At 41.0% G+C, this 20,748-nt stretch overlaps 1 protein-coding gene across 3 annotated transcripts in view; it reads left to right on the plus strand.

The window, feature by feature from the left end:
* Positions 1-20,748, plus strand: part of kif1b (kinesin family member 1B) — a 90,205-nt gene that overhangs the window by 25,560 nt on the left and 43,897 nt on the right. For 2 of the 3 annotated variants that reach the window (XM_080445271.1, XM_080445272.1), the window contains exons 6-18: positions 757-935; positions 3,868-3,979; positions 4,948-5,025; positions 5,135-5,200; positions 6,636-6,714; positions 7,176-7,254; positions 8,043-8,185; positions 11,284-11,420; positions 14,775-14,854; positions 15,097-15,172; positions 17,159-17,238; positions 17,716-17,822; positions 18,528-18,611. In XM_080445271.1, the coding sequence (XP_080301397.1) occupies positions 757-935; positions 3,868-3,979; positions 4,948-5,025; positions 5,135-5,200; positions 6,636-6,714; positions 7,176-7,254; positions 8,043-8,185; positions 11,284-11,420; positions 14,775-14,854; positions 15,097-15,172; positions 17,159-17,238; positions 17,716-17,822; positions 18,528-18,611 (1,300 nt within the window). Of the gene's footprint in view, positions 1-756; positions 936-3,867; positions 3,980-4,947; positions 5,026-5,134; positions 5,201-6,635; positions 6,715-7,175; positions 7,255-8,042; positions 8,186-8,979; positions 9,022-11,205; positions 11,421-14,774; positions 14,855-15,096; positions 15,173-17,158; positions 17,239-17,715; positions 17,823-18,527; positions 18,612-20,748 lie in introns of all 3 variants that reach the window. The other variant, XM_080445270.1, reaches the window with a different exon arrangement.

Below are 20,748 nucleotides of genomic sequence, written 5' to 3' on the forward strand. Positions count from 1 at the left end.
TGTCAGCAATAAAGTATATTGTGAATGAATAATGCATATATAGTTTATTTTATATTTTTTACCCCAAAGTATTACAATGCAATTTTATTATAGTGCTAAATCACAACAAGTTGTCTCAAGATACTTTTCATATCAAACAGAGGCCCATTGTTTCCCTACTGAGCAAGAATATGGCAGCAGTGGCCAGGAAAACTTCCCCTTTAAAGGGAAGAAACCCTGAGCAGAACCAGGCTCTGAGAAGGGAGGGAAGACGCAAAGATGCTCAACAATAACCTCCACAACAATAACGACTATAATGACAATAACAACAATAATAACAGTCTGCAGCCGTTTCCATGGAAACCCTCGATCCACAGCCGGGTTTTATTCTATCCTACTTTTAACCCTAGTGAGGAAGTCTGCCTCCTGGACCAAAACTGGGAGTAGGTTCCACACTTGAGAAGCCTGATGGTTACGCTATTCGAATTTTACAGATTCTAGGAATCCCAAATACATCTTCATATAAACACATACAAATTGTTTATCCCGGATAAAAATATGATATTGCTTCTCCGCAGTTGTAAAGTTCCTAAGGTCTCACCAGACGGCAAAGATGCCCTACTTTCATCCCCTTAGTATAACTCTACACAGCAGCAGACCTACATGATTTAAAACCACATAAATTTAGTTTGCATGTTGTTCCAAGTCGATGCCTTCGCAGCATAGCTCTGGGGGCAGCCAAACTGATGCTCTTGTTCTTCATGCTGTGGTTTCTAGGTCAGTTATATGGAGATCTACTGCGAGAGAGTTCGGGATTTGCTTAACCCCAAGAACAAAGGGAACTTGCGTGTACGAGAGCACCCCCTGCTAGGCCCCTACGTAGAAGACTTGTCCAAGCTTGCCGTCACCAACTATTCAGACATCGCTGACCTCATGGATGCAGGCAACAAGGCCAGGTAAGCCCAGCCTCAGGATGACGCAGAGATCTGTGGAGAGAGGATGGGGTGGTGGCCATTCTAGAGCCAGATCAATGGACATTATTTCACTTTTCTGACAGCATCGTTATCGGCAGTAATGCAACCAATGTGTCCCGATTTTTTTAACCACTTTCAACCACTTTGTCTTTATAGATGAAAATATTCAAAAGTTCAAAAAAGTTTTTTTCAAAATTGCATCTACAAGCTCGCAATGCAACACGTGAGCTTGTAGATCTGCTATTTTGAAAATGTTTGAACAGTGCTTATTTAGTTAAATGATAAATATGGTTTGTTTATTTTCTATCTATCAAAAAGTGGTGTTCAATATATATATATATATATATATATATATATATATATATATATATATATATATATATCGTCGGTGTCCGGGACGAACCAGCTAACTCCATTTTCATCTTTTTTTTTTTTTTTCATAAATCAACGCTATTGAACACCCTTTATGTCTGTAAAAAATCAAAACATTTGAACCAATGTAAAGTATTAAAAAGCGCCTCTGACGAAAACTCCCAATTCCATTGGATCCTCAAACTGTCCGTCAAAAACAAACAACTCCCCCCTCTCCTCCCCAGTGCTGCGTTTTCACAGCATGAGTAGAAGGCGCTGCGCAGTGAACGAGGAGGAGGAACGCGGATACAAACTCCCCGTAGTCTGTTAAAACTATGCAGTGTACCTGTTTATCAAACTTAGCACTAACGCTAATGTTATGAAAACAAGTAATTATATTTCTAAAATCTATGAAGTGTTTAATGAGGAGAGCAATGTGACAAGAAGAAAGGCGTTCATAGTTCTACTCGCTCTTTGCAGAAGTTATTGTAATATTTAAAGTCCTGTTTATTATTGTAGGCCTATATAATAAGTGTCATGAAGCATCAAGGCATTAATTCACATGTTGTTGTGATGCATTGTGAGCTTGGAGATCCATTGTTAGCTTTTGGGAATTTGTATCCTTTTGAAACCTCTCCCTCAGCAGCGAGTGGAGCTATTGTTGTTTGGACAACAACTCCATTTCAGCTTGATTTCTGCTTTCAGTCTGAAACTACTAACTCCACTTGCGCTGGGTAAAGTGTTGATTTACCCGCGATTTGGGTAAAGTGTTGATAATATAATGACACATGCAAGTATCTGACAATATATAAAGTCAATATACCAACTTTGATGAGGCAGTATTGCTTTGTTTTAAAAATATAAGGTTTTCTTCATTTCCTGAAAATCTTTTATTTTGTTTTTTCGTTTCCTGAACAATGAGCGTTTTGGAGGTAGCAGGTTCAGGCTGAACAGCAGATATATATATATATATATATATATATATATATATATATATATATATATATATATATATATATATATATATATATATATTTTTTTTTTTTAATAAGTTAAATGTTCTGAAATAGAAACTTTAATCAAATATAGGTTTAAATTTTTATAAAGAATGTTTTAAAGAACTTCATATATCAAATAAAACATTGGTAATCTGTGACCTAGGACTCTCTAAAATTGGGATCGGCATCGGTCGGCCCATAGCTAATAGTAGTAGAATTGATTAAGAGCCCATTTCACATGAAACCCTGTTGGCCTAGAACTGAAACCTGCCAGAACTTAATCTCTAGTACTGCTTCCCCTGTGCAAAGCGGAGTGGACTGCCCAGCAAGCTGCAGATGGATTTGGAATCAGGAAATGTTAATCTTCTAACCTGCATTTTTGACAGGTTGATAGCGACTGTTGACTGAGTGATTGGTGATTGGTTGTTTTTAGAACGGCATGTGTACGCACATATCTGTGTTTATGGGTCACAAGACACGTGTGTGTCTTACTTATATTTTTACTGTGGCCTTCCAGAGTTTTAAGGCCACTTAACATAAATAAAATAATTTAAAAGAAAGCACAAATAAATAGGTCGCAGAGGCTTATTGTCGGTATCAGCCAAGAACGCGAGGGTCTGTCCCTGTTTCAATGCGCTAGACCTCTGGGAGATGGATTTCTGAGGTGGAGTGCAGCATAATCTCCCAGTATATCAGCTCCCAGTACTTGCCGCACCCAAGCCGTGCTACCCGTGCCGGGATCGAACCCATGACCTTGTGTTCGACTGAGCTACCCGGACACACACATTTGTGTGTGTCCTGGTTAAACCAGGGTAGAACTAGAGAAATGCGGAAATAATTTGTGTGTGTGTAACACCAATCCAGTCATAATCTTCCCATGCTGACTCAGAAGGCTTATTTCTAGAACATATCGTGTAAAGCCCACATCTCCCATGTGGCGAGCCCTGTGAAATGTGTATTTATGTTTGGTGTCCTCATAATATTATTAATATTATAGCTGAATGATGTAATTCCCTGGGCTCATACAGACATTAAAGCCCAGTGATGTTAGAAATTGTAATAGAGACGATGATTCAAGTGAGTCGTGAGATTCATTGTTCCTAATCTTGGTGTCCTGAAAGTACTCAATATCAATATCCCTTTTTATTTAATGATAAATAAAATATCGTCGCTGTCGGGTGGAATCCTTGTATGTCCAAAACGTGTTACTTTTCAGGAAATGGGAGAACAGAACCTGTGTTCCAATGGATCTAATGTAGTTAGTGTTCAAGCACAAGTTCTTGTTAATACTTTTCACTGGTTAAATGTTTATAAACCCCACAGAGAGCTTTAACCACTTTCAAACTGGCATCCTTATTTTAGGCATGTTATTATAGATCAGATAAAAATAGCTGATCTACAAACTCACAACACTCATGGCGCGACAGGTTGTCAGCTTGTAGGTTGGCTATTTTCGCTACTTTTGTGTGACACTGTCATACGACAAAGTAGAAAACGGGGCATGAATTTGTGAAAAAGCATAGAAATATGGAGACATGACAAGTGTTTTATGTTTTGACTTACAGAACTGTGGCCGCCACCAACATGAATGAGACCAGCAGCAGGTCCCATGCGGTCTTCACCATTGTTTTCACACAGAAGAAACACGACAGGGACTCAGACCTCTGCACAGAAAAGGTCAGGGAGAGAAGGAAAAGCAACCTTCTGTTGAGACTTGGTTTGAGCTTCTGAAACTTATCTTGGAAGTTCTCCATATGTCTTAACTCCAGCTTCTGAATCTATTGTGGAAGTTCTCACCATGTTTTTCGTTTTACTTCTGAAGCTATATTTAAAAATGCTGATATAACAAGAAATGCACTCAATATAACATAGATAAGGGAATATGTGTATATAATGTATAGCATGTGTACTACCATAGGAACATGAAATATGAACTAAAGAAGGAAAAAAGCCACATCAAAAAAGCATAAAATGTGCTCGTACTGAAAACGTGGACAAGGTTTACATACTCTCATTACTTCATGACCAATCATTCTGCTCTGACATAAGTAGAGAGGATACTTTTATTTTTCTTCTTACTAGTATTTTACCCGCTGCCTACACTTCTTTTAACTCTGAGTTCGAGGTTTAGACAATAGTGTGACTTGGTCAGTGGTGATCTGAGGAAAAGAAATGTCCCTTTGGGATTTTGCTTCCCACACTTCCTCTGATTGTAGAGATAACAAAAGCCACTGTGTTATTCTAAACACAATGCCTATTGTAGTGAGATACAGATTTTATCGCAGTGTTACGTCTCATTTTCCCAGTAGCATTCACATAGTTGAAATGGTTTACAGTTTCTTTTTGGGTGGTTTGGTTGAATTTGTTCAAAAGCTTGAATTAATTCTCAATAGGTTCAAGAAAACAATAAGGCCTCATTCACTGCTGTAACAGTTGCTATAGACCATATTTACGCAGTGGCCATTCTGCTGTTATGTCATACTCAGGGTTTGTTTGACGTAAGAGCAAAATTGCCGCCGTGTGAATATGGTCTAGCAACTGTGAATGATTGTGATGGCAGTGATTATTTCTGGTTCAATGGTGCATCTTACATATTGGTTTTAGTCTGGTGCATGACGTTACAAATCAATGTATTGTACTTTCAGGTCAGTAAAATCAGTCTGGTAGACCTGGCAGGAAGTGAACGAGCAGATTCTACAGGAGCCAAAGGCACCAGGCTAAAGGTAGATCTCCCTTACACTGATTTTCAGCTGATTTCCAACTGAATTATTACAGAAATCAAACCCATGCTTCAGGAATAACACATATTTTCTTTATTCTGTGTGGTTGTAGGAGGGAGCAAACATCAACAAATCTCTGACCACATTAGGAAAAGTTATCTCTGCCTTGGCTGAAGTGGTGAGTGGTGCATCTTGTCTCTCCATTTCTCTATCCTCTTTCCCTCCTGTCTTCTCTTAGCCTCTCTCCTCCATTGTTCCCTCTTCTCCCAGTATTGTCAGCGAATCTGTGTATGTCACTGGCATGCTGTAATATTGTCTGCCCTTCTGTTCTCTCTCTCTCTCCCTTGTCCTGATAATGCATACCTAAAGGATAATACTATCAGCAAGGTAAACCCTCTGACAGCGCAACTATTAACATGCCAATTCTCCCAAAAAAAAAGGCAGATTTGATCATCCTTGTGAAATGTTGATCATGCCACTGTGTCATTTCCACATTAAACGACTTAAACCCTTTATCCTTAGTAAACTAATACGTAGTTGATCTTTACTTGGTCGGTTATTTTTTCCCTCTGCACCATATCTCTTAACCGGAAATAGCGATCTACAAGCTCACAGCACAGTGCGTTGCGACATTTTGTGAACTTATAGATCGTTTTATTTTCTCCGATATGTTCCCTCCAGAATAGGGATGGTAGGGTTCAAGGCGTTAAGACATTCATTGCCAGGTAATAATTAATTAATTAATCCGCCACTGCCAGCGGTTTTACCTTATTTTGAGTCTTTTTGACGATCCACAGAATTTCTTTTTCAACCCGGATGTAAACAAACGACAAGATGTCTCGGTGGAAAGACGAGTCTCTCTTCTTTCGACCGGGAAAAAAAACATTGTAACCCCGATCGTCTGTTCTGTAGTTATCGGCAGTTGAATATAGCTCGTTTTCACCAAAAACACAATCTGGGAAAAGAAATCCGAGATGCATGTATTTTTATAAATCTGATAACATTGTAGTGGACGGGGTGAAAGTGTTTTAGATGACGTCATTTCCGGGTGGATCCTTCTCTCAAAGTCAAGGCATCATTCATAGGTTGGCGAAGAGCGCCCTCTAGCGTAATCACTAAAAACACCACGATGACGTAATATTACGTCTTTGGCAGTGAAGCGTTGGATTTGAGATGACGTAATATTACGTCCTTGGCAGTCCATGTGTCCATTTTTATCACCAGTTCAACTGAAAACTAAATTCAACACGTAAATTTAGTTTGGTTTGACCACAATGATAAAACAAAGAAAAACAAGGGAAAGAAAACCATATTACTAATTTGTGAAATTGAAAAAAATAAGAAGAAAATAAAGGGGGTTTATTAAAACAATTGCACCTCATGAATTGTGGTACCTTCAGGACAAGCAAAAAGCACAATCTTTGCTCTCGGTGTGAATATAATCAAATCAGTTATATGACCTTGTTTCTGCTATATGTGAGATATTTGTCATCACACATTAGTCTCATTGTCAGTGATCATTTGTAATTTTCAGTGCTAACACAGAACATTGAATGAATAATGTTGCTGTCTTCCCAGACAGCAAAGATAACATGTTATTTTGTTTATCACAGAGCAAGAAGAAGAAGAAGACTGAAAACTTCATCCCATACAGAGACTCTGTTTTGACATGGCTGCTGAGAGAGAACCTTGGTATGATATTAATCATAGAAAATGACATATCTCACTTTTCAGTGGGAAATCCATTGTTGTCTATATCTGATAATAATGTACATGAAATGTTTAGCAAAATGATTCCTGGCTCACAAGAAAAGGATGAAGTGTTGGTGTCGTGTAAAATGAGTTCTAAAATGACAGACAAGAAAGACAGCACACTGTATTTAAACCTCACTCGACAAGCAGACTGTTCCCCTCTCTGATTCCGAATCATATGGCAGACAGGTGTGAGTCTTACATCATTAGTACCATGAACATACCAGTTCAGTCTGATAATAGTTGTATAAACTGAAAATGCATTCCCCACATTACTATTAAGTACAGATGATTCAATTTATGCTTGTCCTGCTTTTGTCTAAATCTGATATTGTACCTCTGTCACAAGAGTAGACTTGCAGAGACACAGAACTGACCCTTTATGGATGCTGTGTTTTCAGGTGGAAACTCCAGAACGGCCATGGTAGCTGCCCTCAGTCCTGCAGACATCAACTATGATGAAACGCTCAGTACGCTTCGGTATGTTTTCCTGTTTAAGACACAGAGTGATTGAAATAAAGTAGTTGTCTCCGCCAGGCCGAAGGCGTGGCCGATACTATGTTTTCGCCTGTGTCCGTCCGTCCGTCTGTGTGTGTGTGTGTGTCCGTCCGTCCGTACGTCTTTGTACAGCTAATTTCTGGCACCGTTGGACCGATCGCTGTGAAACTGTGCACACACACTCCCTGGAGGCCGGAGTAGAACCTCTACCTTTTCACATTGGCCTGTTATAGCGCCACCAGGAGGCCGATTTTTGCTAAACACTTTTATATTACTTATTCAGGTATACATTATCTCTATAGTCATGTGATCAAGATTTTTCATATTCCATCCTGATTGGCTAAGATTGGCTTCCAAAGTTTGTGGCGTTGGCCCGTTTTGCACAATATGCCACACATAATGAATGCAGCACATGTTTGCTGGGAAACCTTGCATGCACATTCTCACTTGGCCAAGGAAGTACCTGTGGCGACGCTACAACAGCCCACTTCACGTTTTGGCCGTTACCACTTGAACCGTAGGACGTACAATCAACATATTTTTTTCCCCTGGACTCCTTGGATCATGACGCAACTTATAGGCCCTGTTTGTGCCAGATTACATTTTCTTTAAAACACACTTTTTGCTACTACTACGTACATATTTTGACCAAAACTCACACAAATTGGTACACATTATCTCTGGGGAGCACACTTTTCTAGTTGTCTTCTAGATGTCTTCATCCGCTGAAGTTATCCTGTGGTTGTTGTTTTTCCCGCTTCCTTCGACAGCTATGCCGACCGTGCCAAGAACATCAAGTGCAATGCTGTCATCAACGAGGACCCCAACAACAAACTGGTGCGCGATCTGAAGGACGAGGTGACCCGACTGAAGGACCTGCTCCGGGCCCAGGGCCTGGGAGACATCCTGGACGGTAAGGCTTGATTTTATCACACTGCACAGCTGCAAGGCGTGCAACAATACGTTGCACACTACCTCCTCTCTCAGGGTCTACAGTACCACAAGCTGGCATCATCTCCTCCCTGACATTTCATCTGTTGTTGCTCATCCATCCAACTCTGTGTCTGACGCCCTGCCCTTTCTAGTGGCCACATATTGGCGCCTAAAACTCGATTAGAGCTGCAACTACTGCACAGTAAAAAACATAGTGTTGAATTAACTCTTGAGTGTGTACAAATGTACACATTTGAACTCTCTCAAAGTTACTAATGGATAAATTAACACTGAGGATGAGTGAAATTTGCTAATTCCTTAGTGTTCGTGGACTTACCATAAGGTTAAATTTGTCCACTAAGGTTCAACAATGGGTTTTCTCTGAAAATACCATTGCACTTTCAAGTGCATGTTGTATAGATTCCACGTTAAGTTCATATAACAATTGACGTGACTATGTTGTGTGTGTACCACAAATGGCAGGTGCAGGCTACATTAGTCCACAACACTTAATTAACTGCATATACTATAAGCTCATAGCCTAGTGAAATAGTGCCTATTAATGATTTCTAATATCTGAATTAGTTAATAACCAGTTTATGTGCATAGTTGCATGCTTAACCTAGCACTTGACAAAAGCCATCCCATCTTGTCTAATCCTCTTTCTCCTGTTCATTCTCATCCTACTCGGTGAGAAAATGTCTTTAAACGTTTCCTTCCATTCTACTGGTCCTGAACTCTTATCCTTTCCATCTTCTCCTGCTTACCCCTCAGTTGAGCCTATGGGGGATGATTACCCAGGAAGTGGAAGCAAATGTGTGTATATGAGCAGCGGTAGTCGTGCGTCGTATATTGATTGCTTTTTGCACTACTACTGCTAGCTAAGCTATTAGCTAACATTGCTTAATATATCCCAACCCATTTCCTCATGTGATAATAATGCCGCCCCTCCAGCTTTTTGCATGTCAGTGCTGAAGATGCTAAGATGCTAAAGCTAAACATGAGGAAATGCAGAATTGCAAGGCTTCCACCGGCCCGCTGATGTGGCTACGACTAGCCACTAGATAAGCATGCTTTGCACTCGCATTGGTTTGATTATTCAAAATTATGGGGCTGAGCCAGAGCTACATTATTCACTGGTTAATAATATACAAAATAATAACAAAAACCTCACAAGGTACAGATTGACGTCTTAACTTCATTAACCTCTGATTCCATCTGAATATCTTGTCTGTCTCCTCCCCCAACCCACCAACATCATTTTTACCATTATGGCTCCTAATATCACTCTCTCCAACTCTTCTTCTTGCCAGTAAGCTTGTGGTCCGCACTTTTATTTGATTTTCTTCTTTCATTTTTTTTACTAATTATCCACTGCAGGTGACAATGTTCAAGGCATTAGAATGCAGCTTCTCAGTCCTCAAAGTGAGGCTCAGAACTTCAGGCGGAAAGGTGCATGATTTTACTTTACTGGCTAGCCAGACTAGAGGTATTTGTATCCAGGTGGTGCTCATTTGAAGTGTTTTTTTTGCAGTAGTATTGAGTCAGTAGTTGCTGTTAGCTACGATAGCTAGTGTGCTTTCTTTTTTTGCTTTATTCTCCAAAATCCCCAACCTTTCCTCTCTTGTCCTGTCTTTTGTTTCAACATTCCCTGTAAATTCTCACAAGCTGCAAAGTGTACATGTGTATGTTCACCCAATAATGATTAGCCATAGAGAAGAGCATAAATTGGGCTTATTTTCCCCTAGCCTAGAGACAAACATACATTTGGCTTATGTTCCCCCTTTATGTTCTCTCTTAAGATTCAGTAGGCCAAGAACTAGGTCTTGATTGTTCTCCTAATTCTCTAAGAAAGGCATAACTTTCCCGCCCTTCTACAAATTTTAACTATAAATGTCAGCACCTCTGAAATTATTCAATGACTTTTATCAGTTGACCATATAACCACTTAAACCCTAGCGTCCCTTTTCTGGCGTGAACATTCGACAAAAATAGCAAATCTACAAGTTCACAACGCATCACATTGAGAGCTTGTAGATCGCAAAGAGCGAAAACAGAAGGGAGCTTAGTATAGAGCCCTGAGGGACTCCGGTCAACAAAATTTAGGGTTTAAGTGGTTTTAACTTGTGTTAAGAGGACAATGTTTCTGAAATGTTCTCCTTGAGGATTAGAGGGCAAAATCCCTCGTCACCTGAGACACGCCCTTCAGGCCATTTCTTTGAGATGAGCTAGCTGACCTTTATAGAGGCTGCTCTGGCTGTGTGACACTGGATTTGTGCGACTGTGTGTGTGTTTGTGTGTGCGTGTACGTGTGTGCATCCGCCCCAGGGTGAATCGAACGAGTGAACTGCAGGCTGAACTTTGGCAGCATGTGCCTATATTTATCACTCCTATGTCTCCTCCTTGCAGCCTACGTCTCCCTCCCATACTCCAGTTGATACAATGCCAGCAGTTTTCACACAGGGCATACATTTCAAGACGATAGCCAACTCTGTATCAGTGGACGAATTTAACACACCTAGAAATTATGTTATACATTTTAATAGTTGGATGACTGATAATCTCTAATTATGGCCTGTGGCTGTGGTAAAGGCAGGTTGCCTGTTTAATTGTGGCCTTCGGAGACTCTTTAATTGAATCAAAGCTGCAAGCTAATGTTTTTCCCAGGAAGTGGAATTGAGTGGCACTCGTTAAAATATTTGATAACTTGCCGAGCTCCTAGCCTAGAGACATTACAGTACCTGGCGTGAAAACTGCTGCTCTGTGTAGCTGACCATTTTGCTGGGTGTTTGTCTTAACCCGTTGGTGTGTGATATCCGTGTCTTACACTGCTGTTTCCTCCTCTTTGTCCTCTCTCTCTCTCTTTCCCCAACTCCTCGTCCTTATCTTATTTTTTTTTATATTTGGTTCCTCAATTTTGTGTGCCGTCTACTCCTACCCTGTGTCTGTCTCTCTATGTCTCTCTCCCTCCTCTCCATCTCTCTCCTGGTGTTGGCTCAGACCTGAAAGACATAACCAACAATAAGCATAGATACTTGCTAGCCTCAGAGAATCAACGCCCTGGCCATTTCTCCACAGCCCCTATTGGCTCCCTGACAGCCTCCCCATCTTCTGGCTCGCTCTGCAGCCAGGTGGGCCTGCTGCAGTCGGTCACCAGCATCCAGGAGCGCATCATGTCCACCCCAGGAGGAGAGGAGGCCATTGAGAGGCTCAAGGTAAATTATAGGCCCCCGCTTGTCTAGTCTAATCAAGATACATGTACAGTAACTACAGTAGGATAGGACAGTGACGTCCCAAACAATTGGGTGTGTGTGTAGTTTTGTGTTGCCCTCACATTGAAGCTTAAATTATATTCCATTGCAGAACCCTTTTGACAAGAGTTGCTTGACCAAAATGATATATTTTCAGCTGAACGTTTTTTTGTTTAAAATTCCTCCTTTTTGTAAAGTGAAAGGGTTGAGCGACGATAACGTGACAACGGCGTAACATCTGATCTCAGACTATAAATTGCCTTGCAATACCTAATTTGTCTTGAGAGTTAATGAGAGTTAATTATTTACACTGGTGCTCCCAGTGATACTATCAGAAGGACAGTTATCCCATGCAGCGTCAAGAATCAAGGTTTTATTTGTCACTTGACTAACGTACAGTATACAAGTACAAGCAGTGAACAGTTGGTGGGACTTATTCTGTGTTGAATGCAGTTCGGTGAAATGATGAAAATTAACATGAGCTAAAGCAGGTGTCAGTTTGAGACTCAAAAGATACATTTGGTGTTTCCCCGGAACCCAAAAATATATCATGAATTAACCACTTATGCCTATTTCAATAATGGTGAAAATAGCCGATCTACAAGCTCACAACACGTGAGTGTTTTTTAATTAATAGTTGTTTTTTCGAAAATGTTCGAAATTCTTTTGAAAAGTGTTTTCACATTTCTACTCACAACCCGTAAAAATGTATCAATGACCCCAAAATGGGTCCTGACGCCATGTCTGGGAAACGCTGAGCTAAAGCCTCACTGGGGGTTGCTGCTGAGAAGTTTAAATCACTACGATGCTTTATAGACTGGATAGACTTCATGCACTGACATGGTCCTTTAAGTAAGTGAAAATTAAGTATTTTAACCAGATATTTCATGAACTACAGGCTGCCGAGACGATGTCTTAAAAAAAACTACATGTAGGAAATGATGTGGAAGTCTAGGATATACATTGAAACAGCTTGGCTCCAATGTGGATCTCAGACTTTGTGACCAGCCTGTGACATCAGTCATCTATGACTTATCTATGACGTATGACTCAATTGAGTGCAATCACAGCCCCATTGACTTCATTATGAAATTACTTTTTGAAATATTTTTGTGGCCTACTTACTGTATAGCATGCACAAGAAATGTGGCGCTGATCAGGCCACATTCCAGCCATTTTCGTGGTTGGCTCCAGACACACACAAACACACCCTGTCATAGACATGGCTAGCATCTCGCACAGCAACGGCGTAAAAAGTTGCAACTCAGATACGCAACTCGGCATACTGTAAATACTGCATCCTGCACCCTTAAATAGCATCTTCCCCCGATTTTAACCTGAATACATCTCTCTATTGGGTTGAGGACTTGGAAGTAGAAAAATCTTTGTGTAAGCTGGAATTTTTCCAACGCCTTTGAGAGTGAGCTCTTGAGACACAGAACACGTTGGGAAGTTTTGTCAGATTCTCACATCATGATAGGGTTCAGTTTAAAAATCTGAAAACGTTGCCCTAGAAGGGAGCAACAGAATCCCACAGCTATCTGTTCTCTTTGTTGAAGTCTCCGTCTCCCACCACCTCAGTCTCCAAATGACTGTCTGGAAAACGTCTGGCTTCTGTCTCTGAGGAATGGGAAATTCTAGAAGTCTCAGTCTACCCTCTGACCGCCCATAGTCTATCATATATGTACAGACTACAGTATACTATAGTGAGGATAAGTAGCTAGCCTTTGCAGTGTTCTAATGTATAAAAAAAAGTGAATGATCGAATTGAGAATATGTACTTTTTGTACAATACTTTGTTGAACATTGACAAAATAAATTTTCATATTTTTAATAGTTATCGAGGAAAGATGATTTTTTCTTTTTTTCAACACACCAACCTAATTTGAACTAAATCAAAGTACTGACAGGGGGAAATATTAATATATATATATATTTTTTAATTGGTTTGTTTTTGTTAATTAAAAGCATAGCTCACTGCTTTATTTCATGTTATGTGCAAACTATTGTTGTTTATATGCAGTTCAGATGTAACGGGCAATCAAAGATCCTCTCTGCCTCCAATCTTCATCGAGTGTCTGTGCATGGCTTCCTCTCACACTATTCGTCAAACTCTGTTGATGAGGGAGTACATAGGGTGGCAACGATCAGCCATTAGGAGCAGCAGTTTCCATGGCGACTGTGGTGCCCAGTCTATCTGTCATCCAGTGACGTCAGGCGTCGACGCAGATAGGGAGGATATTGGACCAAAAATAGATCTAGATCTTTACGGTTTTAAAAGTTGAAGGTTGAAGCCATTAATATTCACTCCATTGGTGTTCACAGTGGAGCATTTTAACTAACCATAGCACTTCATTCTACCATGATGTTTAATGGGGGGATTGTTGATACATTTGCATTTGCATATTTATTAACAAAATGCATATTACAGAGGAAAATACATATTCTAGTATTTCAGTGATGTTGAATGCGTTTTTAACGGGTGAATGGACTTTACTACAGTAGGTCCCTTTTTAGTAAATATGGTCAATTGTCATTGTGCTCATAAAATGTGTATAATAATATGAAGACACAATAAACTTGCACACAGGTGCCTTTACAGTGCATGCTTAAAAACCTCAAAGTAATCTAGCGTGTCTGGTGCTGCGTCATGTCACAGAAGGATTTGTAGTGTGACACAGAGCGCAATAAACCATGTCAAGAAGAACAGATGGCTAGGGCGTTAACCCTTTACAAAATGATGTAGCCTTAGTTTAGAAGCAACATCCCCTCGTTTAAGGCCAGTGGGTGGGCTCAAGCCTTCCACACAGAACAATGGTGACGTAACGCAGTGTATATTATATATTATTGTCATACTCTGAGTGTTGAAACTCTGAGTGAAAAATCCGATGCAACTTCAGTGGGATGCTGTACTTTATGTCTCCAAACTGCAAAACGCAGAAGCCCACAGATCCAGATGCTGTTATTACGTACTGTTATTAACTCATATGTGCCAATGACGTCTTTTGACGGCCGTTTTCAGTGTGCCATTAGTGCCAATTTTTTTTGGGTTATTTTTTTTTCTTTTTAATCTCAAAGGAACTAGGAGAAAACGATTTTCAAAAAGTTAATGCTCCATCCACTTCAATGTTAAAATGTAAACGGAGAATTTTTTTTCTCCGTTTGATCCATAATGCCTTTGGCATATGGATCAACAAGCTTGAAATAAGCCTGGCAGTGAATGAGTTAAGACAGTGCTCTTACTTAGTAGTTCAGATTGTAACACACAAGCTACCTTTTGTTCACTTCTCTCTCTCTCTCTCTCTGACATGTGCTTAGGAATCAGAGAAGATTATTGCCGAACTCAATGAGACCTGGGAGGAGAAATTGCGGAAGACGGAAGCAATCCGTATGGAGAGGTTAGTGTGTGTGTTTGTGTGTCATATATCTTGCCACTCATCTTAGAATGCTGTGCTAACCACCCACCCACCAACACAGTTTTCTCTCTTATCTCTCTCGCTCTCTCTGTATTCTCACACGTCTGCAACCTCTCTTCTTCTCTTAACTCATCTGACTGTCTCATGCCCTTTTCACTTTTATTCTCTACTTCCCCTTCTGTCGTCACGCTCTACAACCCTCCCTATTTATTTTCATCATTTAGGGAGGCCTTGCTTGCAGAGATGGGGGTGGCAATCCGTGAGGATGGAGGCACGTTGGGAGTCTTCTCTCCCAAAAAGGTAAAAGACACACACACACACACACACACACACACACACACACACACACACACACACACACACACACACACACACACACACTCTGGTGGCTGCATTATCCCTTTTCCCATGGACAGTGATACAACCACAGCTATCTAGTCCCTGCCTCATTACATCATTACCACTCTTTTCCATGTGATATCATTTCCAACTGGATCCTCCCTGGTTTTTTTTTCCTGCCGTTTTTCCCTCATCATTTCACCTTTTATATCTTTTGATATGATCTGCTTCCTCCACGCCCTCAGCTTAGCCATGAAAGGCCATTTGATGAACATTTTCCCACCGAGAAGGTTTGTTGAAGCAAATGGGTAAAAACATCCCACTCTAGATGTGGCCCCTACACTTGAACCCTAGTATCCCCATTCTGGGGCGAACCTTCTGCGAAAATAGCAGATCTGCAAGCTCACAACGCGTCACGACGCCTTGTGAGCGAAGAGATTGGATGTAGAGAGAAATGCTAGCATACCTAGTATAGCGCCCTGAATGATCCCGGCCCATATAGGATATACAGGCCAGGGTGTAAGTGTTCATTGACAGAATGTGTGTCTGTTTTGGTGATTTACGACCATTAGCCCCTTGTGATTACTGCCATCCCGTGTATAGACATGTATTTCACCTCCGGCTACTAACGTCTACATTGTAGAACATCTAGGGTTCCAGTTTACTCTCTACTGGCCCACAAGATCAGCTTTCCACATGAATTGCTGAATTTTTCCATAATGGCTCCTTGTAGTTCAATTCCCCCCTTCCCATCACAACTTGATATTGACTCTGCTTGCCCTTCTGTTTTGCTTCCCTAAAGACAACTGCTCAGTTTTCATGCTTCTAGTTCTGCTTTCTGAGACCCTGCAGAGAGGGTATTAAATTGTGAATTTAAGGTATACTGGTATTCCCAGAACCCTCCCTGCTTCTCTATCTCCCAGCAGAGGCTTATTATTTATTTTATATACTGTAGTATACCAGGAATATAAAGCTAGGTAAATGTTCCCCTACGCTATCAGTAGAATTTCTTAGTTTATTAAATGTTAATTTATCTCTGAGCTATCAGCAGAATTTCTTAGTTTATTAAATGTTAATTTATCTCTGAGAGAGTGAAAATTAGTAAAAATGAATATTTGTATGGGTTAATTCTTACTCTCTCTGTTAGGACTTTACTGTGTATTGTTTAATCATTAACTGCTCAAACACGACTGTCACTCTCCTTGCTTTAGTATCGGAAAGATCCCCACTTTGAATTCATCCCTTTCTTTTTGGTGTGTGGTTTCACCCCTCCTTTGCTCACACAGCTTTGCTTTTTTTTCCTGTCTTTGCTTCTCATTCGTTTTCATTTTGTTTCTCTCTCTTTCGTTTTCACCCTGCTGCCTCTCCGTGGGGTAGCTTTTCACTGAGAAGCCTTGTGATCTGTATGCAGGCTTTAATGGGGTCTTTTCCCCAAAGAAGGTTGGTGGCTCAGTGAAAGTAGCTCCTAGCATCATGTAGTCATATACAATATGCTGAATGTATCTGGATATGCACATGGCCATTTCAGTCTGTAGTTCAGAATTCCTTCTATTGCCAGGTATGTTCGCACATACAAGGAATTTGTCTCTATGTTGGTGCATTGCACTGAAAGCAACAGTATTATTTCATTATTTACTCAGAATATAAAAAGAAGCAAAAAGAAGCTAGTACATAAACTGTAGAGGCTGGCAGCGTAGGTAGTGGCATATGCATTCCATAATAATGCACTTGTATGAATAAATATTTGTGTGAAGACGATGTGTAAGTCAAAATTCACTGTAAGTACAGTATTTAGGTATCTATGGTTATGCAGATTTGACACTGTCTGACAGTTGTCATTTACCAATGCTTTTACTGGTAAATTTCCAATGCACATGCTGAAACGTTTTAGTTTTTTTTCTGGGTACGTATAATGCCATAATGGGTCTCATCTCTCGCCTCTTGCAGACACCACACCTGGTTAACCTGAATGAGGACCCGCTCATGTCAGAGTGTCTGCTGTACTACATCAAAGACGGAATCACACGGTAACCAAAAACTCAAACCCTCACAATGGAATGCTAAAGGAGGTTCTAGAATAATTTTAGAAGTCCTTGGATGTAGGGTCTCAGAAAAACCACACAGTAATTTTCATTGTTCCTGTGTTTTTGCTCGGCCAGAGATGGATTCTTCAGATCAGGCGGATCATACCATCTGCCTTTGATCACCAAAGTTTTATGGGCTTACGTTACTGTCGTCTCCTCTCTTCCCCCGTTTCGCCTCCTTCAGTAAACCTTTTTGCACCAGTGTATATCGTTACCTCACTGCCCCAGGATGATAATGAATGACAGGATCCAAGATGAAACACAGTTTAGAGTGTCACAAGTTAGCACCTGTTTGTCATGCACAATAGTTTTTATAGCTTCGGCCGTATCCTTAGGGAGCGCTTTGTCACCAAGATGGCTGCCGCTAATATGGCTGCAGTGAAGCATTCACTCAAAATGGCTACCCTTCGTTTATGGCAGGGTGGGCCAGGCGGATGCAGAAAGACGACAAGACATCGTTCTGAGTGGCGCTCACATCAGAGAAGAACACTGTATCTTCCGTAGCGAGAGGAATGCCAATGGAGATGGTGAGAGCATAGTTGTGCGTGTGTGTGTGTGTGTGCCAGTATGTGCATATTGAAACAATGGATGCTCCTGAATGAATCCGTTGTCGGTACCAAAGATGAAATTCACTCTTAGTCATGTAAATGTATCTAATCTCCAGACACGGACCCATACCGTATATCCTAGACAAGCGATTCCCAACCTGTGGGCCGCAAGAGCATATTGCAAGGGGGCCCCCAAATCATTGCCAAAACACTAATACTATAACATTAATAATGTATTTAAAAAAGTGATGTTCAATGTTGTGAAACAGATAAATAGGAACTTAAAGTATTCTATATTGGTTCCGTTGATCATGTATTTACCAAAATCTGATTTGATTTGATTGATCATTAGATAAAACATGCTCTGGGAACGCACTGATTGGCTGCCATGTTAAATGTTCAGAATGGTCGGCCACAAATGATTTTCGAGTGGGCCCTGATCCAGAACCACTGTACCTAGACTGAATGCTCTAAAAGGCAAACCAGGCAAACATACTAACATTAGAATACATGACACACACATCGTCATCTTTATTTATTGGCTTTGGCTAATGAAAAAAGTAATTCAATAAATGCCATTAGTCAGTACTCATTGGCACTGTACCATATTGAAGGTAACGCTACTGAGGCTTTCTGGGAAACGTATGACTCATTGTTGATTGGTTGGTGTCCTGTTCACTGCAGTGATTGTCATGCTGGTTCCCTGCGAGGGATCAGAAACCTACGTCAACGGCAAGCGTGTTGATGGTGCAGTCCAGCTTCGTTCAGGTGGGTATTACAAGGACAAGTTCAACATTTGAAGTATAAGTTCTCACATTCAGTATTACTGAAGCCTAATTTATACAGTGTGAGACAAGCATAATGGCTTTGTCGTACAGCGGTGTTGCTCACCGAAAATAGCTGATCTACAAGCAAGGTTATAGCGACACCATCGCACAACAGAGTATATTAAGTATTACAGAGCTGTGAGCCCTGAGCAATGAGCCATAATTTGTCTCGCACAGTAAACTTAAGGCTTCATGAAATCTGGAGATGGTGCATCTCTGGAAACATGACTTAACTTACTGTATACCAAAGGTCAGGATTTGACGTTTTGTTGACTTTGTTAAATGTGGGCCTGTAAAGCCCTTTCAGACTGTAATTTAATTGTGATTTAGGGATATGCAAATAAACTTGGCTAAACATGACCTATAGGTACTAACTAGTATTGTGTATACAGTAGATCTTCAGTATACACTACAGTCTATCTATGGTACTGCATGTCAACATTGTTCAGTCAACGCGTCATCTTTTTTGACACCCAGGCATTGTTGAAGAGAGACATTTAATTTTGATTTTCATAATCTCTGTGGTCATGTCAACTTTGCCAATACATGAAAAATCACACCCAGTGTGAAGTGGGCGGTGTGGTCATCACAGTGGTCATCACAGTGATGGAAGCTCACTTTTTTTTTAAATTGATTTTTTTAAAGTGCATAGACCTATTTATAGGTTATTAACTCTTTGACTGCGGACGACGCGATAACGCGTCAAGTGCTACTTTGTCCAGTTGGCCGTCGACGCGCTGGACGCGCGTTAGGGTGCATCAAAATGCAATGCAAAAAAAATAATCTCAAAATATCAAACTGTTAGGTGTTGCATTTTGTTCCAATGTCTATACAAATGATGTGTGCAACGTTTGGGGAACATTCATTCAGATTTAGAGGTGCAACGCAGCATGTCAAATTTAGCTATTTTGCAAAAAAGTGCCATTTTGCGTGCTTTTTGAACTCCCATTTCTTGATAACATAACATGGCAATTTCTCAAAAATACAACAAATAGTTATTGAGAAGATGTTTCTGAAAAGAGCAAAATGTGTTTATTTAAGAAGAAACATTGACATTTTCATTGAACATCACTGAAAAATGTTTGAAAATTCTAACATTTTAACAATAACGAAAAAACACTGTGTTCAGCTTGCGTTTGCAGCAGCGAAGATTGGGCTGTTCACAGTGGTCCTGCTCAACTGCCTGCAGATTCTGCAGATGTTGCTCACTCTTGGCTGCTGCCACAAAGTCTGTTGTGAGTTTGACTCCACGCTCGGCACAGTCATTCATAATGTTGATGGCACGCACATTCACCACAACTGCCTGGAATGATGCGCTGTCTGGTAGCCCAATCCTCTACATTGAATGAGAGAAATTCTGGATCGATGTGCAGCTGGTGCATACCGAACCAGCAGTCTGGTTTGGCGAGGTCGGCCAACCTGGTGGTCGGCAAGAGGACTGGAAGCTTTGGCTTGCCGAAACCAGTGCCAAAGCGGGGGGTTGCATGGGAAGATCATCTAGCTTGTGCTCCAAGATGGCATCCGCAAGTGCACAACGCAACTGGCACCTTGGTGCTGAAGAGTGCCAGGGGCAGCATCTCACCGGTCAGGTACCTGAGGTGCCTCTTCAGCGCTTTCATGGCTGATGTTGCAATGCCCTCGTCAACAGACTTGTAGGTTGTGGTAGAGTTTGGGGTCATTCTATGCGGCATCTACGGCTGTGTCACAGGTCAGCCACCATGTTGCGTAGATGTGCGCAATGAAGTTGACAAACGCCCGAATCTTTGGCACCTACTGCCATGTGGTGATGGTGCCCTGGGGAAGCAAGGCGATATGCTGCTCCATCAAAGACAGCTTGAGAGGGTAGAGGAGCTTGGCCATCCAGCCGCCTTGTGCAGAGCTCCTGACCATTGAAAGTATACTGCAGTCTGTGCTGCTTCATTTGCACCCAGATAGACAAGACACAGCTGCACAAACTTGTGGTAGTCGCCTCGCTTGTAGTCTATCACTGCTGCAGTACAGCAAGTTCAGCATGTAACTTGCCCAGTAACGGTTGTTCGGCATTGGCAGTGATGTAGCGGGACAATGGGCCACTGTAA

Source organism: Gymnoscopelus braueri (assembly GCF_963280865.1).
Source record: "Gymnoscopelus braueri genome assembly, chromosome: 12".
NCBI lineage: Eukaryota > Metazoa > Chordata > Actinopteri > Myctophiformes > Myctophidae > Gymnoscopelus > Gymnoscopelus braueri.